The sequence below is a fragment of the Haliaeetus leucocephalus genome, unplaced genomic scaffold, assembly GCF_000737465.1.
Source record: "Haliaeetus leucocephalus isolate CR32 unplaced genomic scaffold, Haliaeetus_leucocephalus-4.0 Scaffold186, whole genome shotgun sequence".
Classification (NCBI taxonomy): domain Eukaryota; kingdom Metazoa; phylum Chordata; class Aves; order Accipitriformes; family Accipitridae; genus Haliaeetus; species Haliaeetus leucocephalus.
Window position 1 is genome coordinate 1,147,755 of NW_010972622.1, and position 8,180 is coordinate 1,155,934.

Sequence of the window (8,180 nt, forward strand, 5' to 3'; positions counted from 1 at the left end):
GGGCAGAGAAGAGGCAGCTGGGCAGAAGGTAGGGGCTGCGTCCCTGAGGGCCTGGGGTCCCTCTGGTTTGGGGAGGGGCTCAGGGGGAGCTGCCACCTCTCTGCACCTCCCCCCCCCAGAAAGTTCTTGCCTGTCAAAGAGCTGGGGCAGCTGTGGAGAGGTAGAGGGAGTCCCACAGCCTGCTCTACTGTGGGGAAACTGAGGCAGAGCTGCAAGGGCCAAGGAGGGGGAATGCGGACATCCCGTCTGGGCATCCCTGGCTGCTGAGGATGCAGGAGTGACCTGGGACTAGCCCCTGCCAGCTCTGCCTCCATTTCCCCACACGCCATCCATTTGAGCTGCCCACGTCTGCATGCTCTTGCCTGCTCCTGAGCGCGAGGGGGCTCAGCCGAGGAAGCCGCGGCCCTGGCACTGTGCGGGAGGGGAGCATGGCTTGTACTGGTCATGCAGCACTGCACTGGCCGGGGAGCAGCCCCTCTCCCCAGTGACCCCCAGCCCCTTCCGACCCATCCCTGCGTGGTACCAGGTCCCACTGGCCGACCCAAGCCGGGTGTTTCGGGCAGGATGGGCTCCAGCTGGCTCCGGGGGACGTTGCTGCCTGGGCGAGCAGGATTCAATTTCCTCTGAGCCCATCAGCCGGCGCATCCCTGTCTCTCCCACCGCCCCCGTGCCCCCTCGCCACTGGCTTGTGCACACCCGCCTGCACGCCCCTCTCCCCCTTCCCGCTCCGTTTATCTCCTCATTTTCTCATTCATTCTCTTTTCTTCCTTGAGTCCAATGAGTCACACAAGCCCTGAATCCTTTGCCTGGTGCTGTCTCCTCCCTTCTATTATATTTTTTCCTTTGCTCTTAACAGCACTTTTCTTTTTTACCCGTGGGGGAAGAGACTGGGGATGTACATTTTTCCCTGCTCCCCCCCCAGCCACCTACCAGCTCCTGTCTCACCATGAAGCCCTTAAAAGTAATAAATAAATAAAACAACGGCTGAGAAAAGAAAAGGCAGGAAACGAGTGACAGGGAAAAGGAACCAAAACGAAAGAAAGAAGAAGGAGGAAAAAAAAGTCCTACTCGGGCTATGAAATATTTATTAGCCAGCGCGTGCCGAGCGCGTTAATAAAGCCGCAGCATTTGCATATTTTTTCCATCTGCAAGGAGCGAGGTGTCTGTTTAGGGGGTGAAGGCAAACGTGCCTGTGGGAAGCTGATTTCTCCCGGCCCCTGTGCAGGTCGTGCTCCCGCACGAGGCAACACCGGTCCTTACACGAGCGTCACTTCGGGCAGGGGTGTCACCAGGAGCAGGACCCCAGCACAGTTCCCGTGGGTCTGGCAGCACCAGCAGCCCCGCGGCACCTTAATGACCCAATGGTGGATTTGGTTTTGGTGAGCTGTCCGGGCTCTGCCCCCACCGAGGACGTGCTGGCGCTGGGTTTCCCCATCCTGGTGCTGGGCGTTCTGCAGCCATCTGCCCGCCATGCTGTGTTTGGATGTCTGCAAACTGCTGGCGGTTGCGGCAGCAGCACAGGAGAGGCAGAGGAAAGACCGGGGAGGCCTTTGGGTGGTCATGCTGAGCTCACCTCCAGGGCAGGATTTGTCCGGCCGTCACCGTGACTCTGTGTGCCTGTGTGGCAGGGTGGCCGTGCACGAGTGCATCCCGACTGGTCCCTGTTTGTCAGCTGCTTGACCCCTCAGTGCCTGGGACTGGGGCAGGTTCAGTATCCCCCGGAGCACAATGCCCTTTCGCCTGCGGCTGGGTGGGGGCTCCCGGCCAGGAGCAGGCGCGGGCAGGAGTCGGGGGCTAAAATGTGAGGAGGGGATGGGCTGTGCATGGGCAGTGCAGGGTCTGGCTGTGGGGCAAGCCGCTGCCTGCACAGATGTGGAGTGCATGGCAGGGCCGGTGCTGGCCATGCCAGCAAGGGTGGTGGGGGGCACCAAGCAGAGCCAGCCCCCCACTGGGTGCCCCGGCCCTGGAGCTGCTGGCTGGGAATAGGCTTTCAAGCATCTTTGAGCTGGGAGTCGGTGGGACACAGGGGTGGCTGCTGGGGACAGCCAGCTGGGTTTCTCCTCTTGCCCTTGTGAGGCTGAGATGGGGGGCTGTGCCCTTCCTCCCAAGACAGTCCTGCACCCCATTCCTGCGGCCCCTGCCCCTGACACCCCACACCTGCCTGGCAGCCAGCAGCTCTCCCCCATAACCCCTGCTGGGCTGCGCACCGCTGCCATCCCCAGGCCCCCCTCACCTGCCCCGCTCCCTGTCCTGCAGCCCTGTCCTTTCGCCCTTGAGTCCTCGCCGCTGGAGGAGCAGCATCCTCGGTCACGGCCTCCCCGGGCAGGGATGGGCAGCCGGACTGGGTCTCTCCTTGAGCTTCTGGTCTGTGGTCCCTGGGCTTCTCCCAGCCCCACCAGTACCCTGGACCCAGCCCAGGTGTGCCCAACAGCAGGTTAATTCGTTGCCCTGGCACCAAGGAGTCATCATGGCAGGTTTGCCTCACAGGGACTTTCATTAGCAGCCTGCCACTCACCAGCCCCATCTGCGCTTGCCAACGCAGAGCGGCAGGCTTGCAGCCAGCGGGGCAGAGGCACAGGCACAAGCAGAGGCATGGCCGTACCCCCAGCATGTACTGGGGTGGGGGCGCAGGAATACATTCATCCCAGGGTGCACAAACACTGAGGGGCAGAGGCTCCCCTGCAAAGGCACACATGCAGAGCCATCTCACTTCATGTGTGCATGTGTAACCTTGCATATATGCACACAGATGTTCTCACAGGAGCGTGCAGGATGTGTGAAGGCATTCGTGCACAATCAGCTGCATGCAGAGTGGCACGTGTGTACACAAGCAACAGCAGGCATTTATTGCATTCACCTGCACGCTTGCGGCAGGTGCACAGTGGGCTGGGTGGGCACCGGGTGATCTTGGTGCACACGCTCGCACATGGACACGGGAGCACGCACACTCAGAGCTCACTGTGTGCGCTCTCCCACATGCAGTTGTTCAGACGTGCATTGCACGCCTCGGCACGCTCAGGCGCGTGCTTGGGTCCCTCCCTGCAGCCCAGCAGAGCCCACCGCTGCACCACGTCACCCTGCCACCGCATTAGCACCCGCGCGGCGCCAGCGAGATAAATGGGAGCTGTCAGAGGCACCTTGTTTGCTGCTAACCTTTGGAAATGCCACACCGCCCGGGGCTGCGCTGCACCAGGGGGAGCGGGCCCGCGGGGATTGTCGCTCACCACCTCCAATTAATCTCTTTGCACTAACGAAGGCAGCGGGGTGACAGGGGAGAGACCAGCTTGACCCTGCGCCCATGGGGAGAGCTGGAGACCCCCATCAGCAGATCGACACCTGCTCTGCCACTGACCCCCCACCAAGGCAGGGGAACAGCTCCAAGCTGGATGCAGGGGACAGGCTGGCTGTAGGGACAGGGTCTTTGGTAAGGGTTGTCGTGGGTACTCTGCTCCTGGCGCAGGTGGGGGCTGTTTTGCCTTGAGATGGTACCGCATCAGTCATGGCCCTGTTCTCAGGGTGCTGGGAGCTCATCACAGCCCATACTGGGGCAGCCAGTCCACCCCACCCTTCCCCACACAGATCCGCTCCCCTCCACCAAGGTGACCGTGGGTCTCAGGGGAGCAGCTGACGGCGCTTGGCCCTGCCAGCAAATGGGATGTGAGTGGCCATCACTGCTGGTCCTGACAAGCCAAATTGATGCCGGCACCGAGAGCCTTCCCAGTCCCTCCGCAGCCACCCCCAGCCCTTCCTGCATCCTTGCCTCACTGCTTGCGCACACACGGAGTGACACACGGGTGCCTGGAGATGCATGGCAGCCCTGCACAGCCCCACACACGCACAGAAAAGTGCACAAGGGGCTTGAGAGCAGCAAAAACCATATCATCTTGGGGTAATGTGTAGATGCAGCAGCGCATGCATGTGTAACAGCAAAAAACAAGTGTACCAGACAAACACACATGAATGGTGCATCACAGCCAGAGCCCAGCACGCAGTGGAGCCAGGCATGGCCCTCCTCTGGCACAGGGGACAGACAGATCCTGGCGTGGCCAGGGAGGGAAGGGGCTCTGCAAGCACCCATGCAGGGCCAGGAGGCACTGGGACTCCCATGTGTGCCTGTGAAGCCTGTCCGAGAGATTCACATGCAAGTGTGTTCATGCTGCACCCCAACCACTCACAAGCAGAAACATTAATATTTAACGCGAGGTGTGGGTGAGACCTGCCCTGAATGCCGACAGCGGTGGCAGGGTGCAGGGGGGTGACCTTGGCTCCCCTCAGTGCTGTCGCGGAAGAGGCTTGCTGTGGCCCCATTCTGCCACAGCTCTTGCCCACAGGCTCTGAGACCCCCAACCGACCAGAGAAAGCCATCCTCCTGGGGCTGCACCAGGGGCTGCGAGTAGCGAGGGTCTCCCCCACGCCCCCGTGCTGCCCACGGCCTCGGACTGCGCTTGTGCCGCAATCGATAGCCCTGGCTGCATCGGCAGTCGCTGCCCTGCTCTGCAATTCCCTTTCATCCCCCGCTCCCCCAGCAGCTCCTGGGGAGGGACCTGGGGGTGGGGGCGAGGCTGCCAGCCTGGCCCCTCTCCCTGAGGGGCTGGAGGGCACCTCTCTCCCTGCAGGGATAGGGGCCTCTTTCCCCCAGGAGTGCCCTGCCGTGTCCTGCCCATGCCCATGCCCAGTCCGTGCCCACAGCCCCTGGCCTCATCCTGCCCCATCCTCCTGCACAAGCCCGGCTTGGGGACCCGCAGTCCTCAGTTAATGCAGGGAGCTGGTGTCAGCACCTCCTTCCCCAGTACATGCCCATCCCCATTGTTTCCAACTGCGTCCCCTCTCCAGTGCCTGCCCCTGTCACTTCCCTGTCCCTACTGCATCTCTGTCTCCATCAGTTTCCCATCACAGGCCTGTTCCCATCACATACCCATCTCCACTGCATCCCCCTCACCACTAGCAAGGGATCATGGGGTGGGGGGTGAACTGGAAAGGGAAACTGAGGCAGAGGGAGGAGGGCTGTGGTGGCTCATGTAGCACTGCTGGGGGGAACCACTCGTCCTGGCTTTCGGCCCTAGCTGAGATGGAAAGCCAGCGCAGAGCTGAGAAACCTCCAGAAATCTTTTCTGGGCTGGTGGGGGCTTGGGCGGCATGTGCTCACATGTGTGTGTTCCCCCGTGGGCTGCAGTCTCCGTGCTGCCCCCTGTCCCCTCTCCGTGGGTGCAGGCGGGTTTTGGGGGCTCCCCTTCCAGCTGTGGGATTACCAGTGCCCCTTGCCCATGTGTGCTCATCTTCTGGCAAGGGAGGCCCACTGCCTCCCCACAGTGGGACACAGGGGGCTCCCGGGCTGATGAATATGTAGGAGTGGGATTAACGACGGAGCATAGCTGGGGTGGAGGGGGAGCAGCGTGTCTCTCCGGGACCACCACCTCCGCCCTGCCACAAAACACCACTCTTCTGGCTGGAGGGGGGGTGCTGAGGGGCTGCCCTTCTCCCCCTCCCCCATTTATCTCTCCATCTCACGGTCCTGCCGCGCTCGCTCCCTCTCTCTCTGGCTGGTGAAGGCACCCGGCTTTGAAGCTGCGTTGAAATATAGATAAGGGCGAAGGCAGCAGCCGCGCTCAAAGAGAGATTGGGGAGGGAGCTGGGGGACGGCCAGACCGAAGCGGGGGGCTGCGGGGATGCTCAGCCGCAGCTTCGCACTGCACAGCCCCCTGTCCCCCACCTCCCCAAGCTGGGCTGAGACCCCACAAATTGTCCTCCCCTGCAGACGGGCCAGGGGCCAGGCAGCCCAGCCAGTTCCCCGGGCAGAAGCAGAGCCCTAGGGCAGAATGGCCGGTGCCGGCAGCAGCAGCCCGGGCTGACTCCTCTGCTGGTGCGGCACAGGCGAGAGCGAGCACATGCCAGAGCAGATTTACAGGCTCAGCCCGGCACACGCAGCATTAGGGGGATAAGGCAATAGATCCTGGAGACAGCAGTGCGCAGCCTGGCCAGAGACTCCAGCTCAGCAGCCAGAGAGGATCGGGGCAAGCGTGGGGACCTGTGGCCGCGGCAGCCCTCCGTGGTGCTGCTCCATCCCTGGTGGGTGCCCAGCAGAGACCAGTCCCCACACACAGACCTGCCGGGCCACAGAGGAGGGGGCCCGGGGGGCTCACCCCTCTCTGATGGGGGCCATAGGAAGAGCACACTGAGCTCCGAGGGGGAAACAAGCGCCTCAGTTTCCTATGGGAGCACAGCCCCCCCCGCCCAATCCAGCTGGTGCCTCTGCTCGCCGCCCTCCTTCCCCGCTCCCCTCCTCCCCACGTCCCCCTCGGGAAACAGGTCGTCCAGAGCAAAAACTGCCAGAGCACCTGCCAGCTCACGGGCGACAGTGATTGACGAGGCCGGGGCTGACGGAGCAGCATCCTGCGTGCCGGGAGCAGCTGGCAGGGCAGGCGGGGGCACAGGGGTGCAGAGCCAGGAGCAGCCGGGCTGAGGGATGGGGAAGCGGGGGGGCAGGTGAGGGACATGGGACACATCAGAGACTGGGTCCCAGGGCTGAAGAGGTGCCAGCTGGCTCTGCTCACCGCTGCCAAGCCACACGATGTCGGTCCCAGCAGCCGGATGGGCAGAGCCATGGCCATGGGGAACCTCAGGAAGGGGACACTGTGGTCCCATCCCACCTGGTGCCTGGCGGGCTCCCTTTCTTGACTGATGTGTCTGGGCGCTGGCGTGTGACACCCCAGTGCTGGCTGCATCTCCAGAGGGTCCTGGTGTGCCAGTGCTCATCAGTGCCTCCTTAACCGGCCCTGCAAGGTGGGAGAGACCAGGCAGCTGGTCTCCATCACAGCTCCCTGCCTCGATTTGCCCTACTGGGAGAGGAGCTGCCTCTCCTCACCCTGTGAGAGCCCTTGCCAAGGTCTCCTGGCTCTGTGTTGGATGATGTGTCCCCATGCCGATGCAGGGACCTTGCAGCTGTCTGGCATTTTCCTCCCCTCCGCTGCCCATCTTTTCTGCTTTTGCTGCAAATTCCCTCCCTCACAAGAATGCACCAAGTGACCATAGGGCCCCCTGTTCCCAGCACAGCAAGGGGTCCCCTCTCATTCCTTGTGTGCCCCCCCCTGCACACAATGCACCCTACTCTTCAGCCATGTTCGCCCGGTGCAATTATCCTGGAGGGCGGAGCGGCTGCCGTGCAGCCTGGCAGGGGTCTCTGTAATTTCAGCTGCAGATCAGAGGCACTGGGTAATGCAATTAGGCTTCCCTGGCAGGCAGCATGGGGCTCTGATGCCTCCCCAGCTCTGTACACACTGCTGCCCACCACCCCTCTGCATTTTAATGGGCCTCAGCTGTGGTGGGGCAGGCAGTCATGAATTGTCCAGCATCCTGCTTCTTCCTGTCACAGGGACATGGACAATGCTGGAGCAGCAGCTCTGGCTCCTGGGGTGTGTCTGGGACAGGCCTGTGCAGGGCTGAGCAGGGATGGGGGGGTGGCATGGGCAGAGTGCAGCCATGCACAGCTGGGGGCACGGCGGACAGGGGTGGCACGGTGCTAAAGGGACTTGTGGTGCCGGAGGTGCATGGCCACAGAAGGGATGCAGGGCTGCAGGAGGGGTACACAGACATAGTAGGGCACATGGAGACAGGCAGGAGGATGAGTGAGGGGCAGCAGGCAGAATGATGAGCGAGGGGGTGACAGGCACAGCTTGTGCAGTCTCTGCCCTCTTTCCCCCAGACGGTGTGTGCTGGGAGCCACATTGCCAAGACCCTGGGGTACCTGGAGCTGGGCACCTCCGGCCTCCTCAAGGATGTCCCCTACGGCACCCTGAAGCCCCCCATGCTTGACCCTGGGCGGCTGATTCCAGCTGAGCCCCCCCAGGGCACGGGGACACCCTCAGGTGCTGCGCGGAGCCCCTGGGACTGGCAGAAGAACCACACGGCTGGGGACCTGCCGAGTCCCCGCGCCCGGCGCAAGCCCTCGCTCAAGTCCGGCCGCACCAAGAAGATCTTCGGCTGGGGTGACTTCTACTTCAATATCAAGACACTGAAGTTCAGCCTGCTGGTGACAGGGAAGATCGTTGACCACATCAATGGAACCTTCAGCGTCTACTTCCGCCACAACTCCTCCAGCCTGGGCAATGTCTCGGTCAGCATCGTGCCCCCCTCCAAGGCAGTGGGCTTTGAGGTGCTGGTGCCAGCCCCCCCACCGCTCCCCC

The 8,180-nt window shown here is 62.7% G+C and overlaps 1 protein-coding gene across 1 annotated transcript in view; it reads left to right on the forward strand.

Moving 5' to 3' along the window:
* The window catches only part of NXPH4 (neurexophilin 4), a 13,774-nt gene that overhangs the window by 5,290 nt on the left and 304 nt on the right, over positions 1–8,180 (forward strand). The window contains exon 2 of the mRNA XM_010565197.1: positions 7,700–8,155. Coding sequence (XP_010563499.1) covers positions 7,700–8,155 — 456 coding nt within the window. The remainder of the gene's footprint in view (positions 1–7,699; positions 8,156–8,180) is intronic.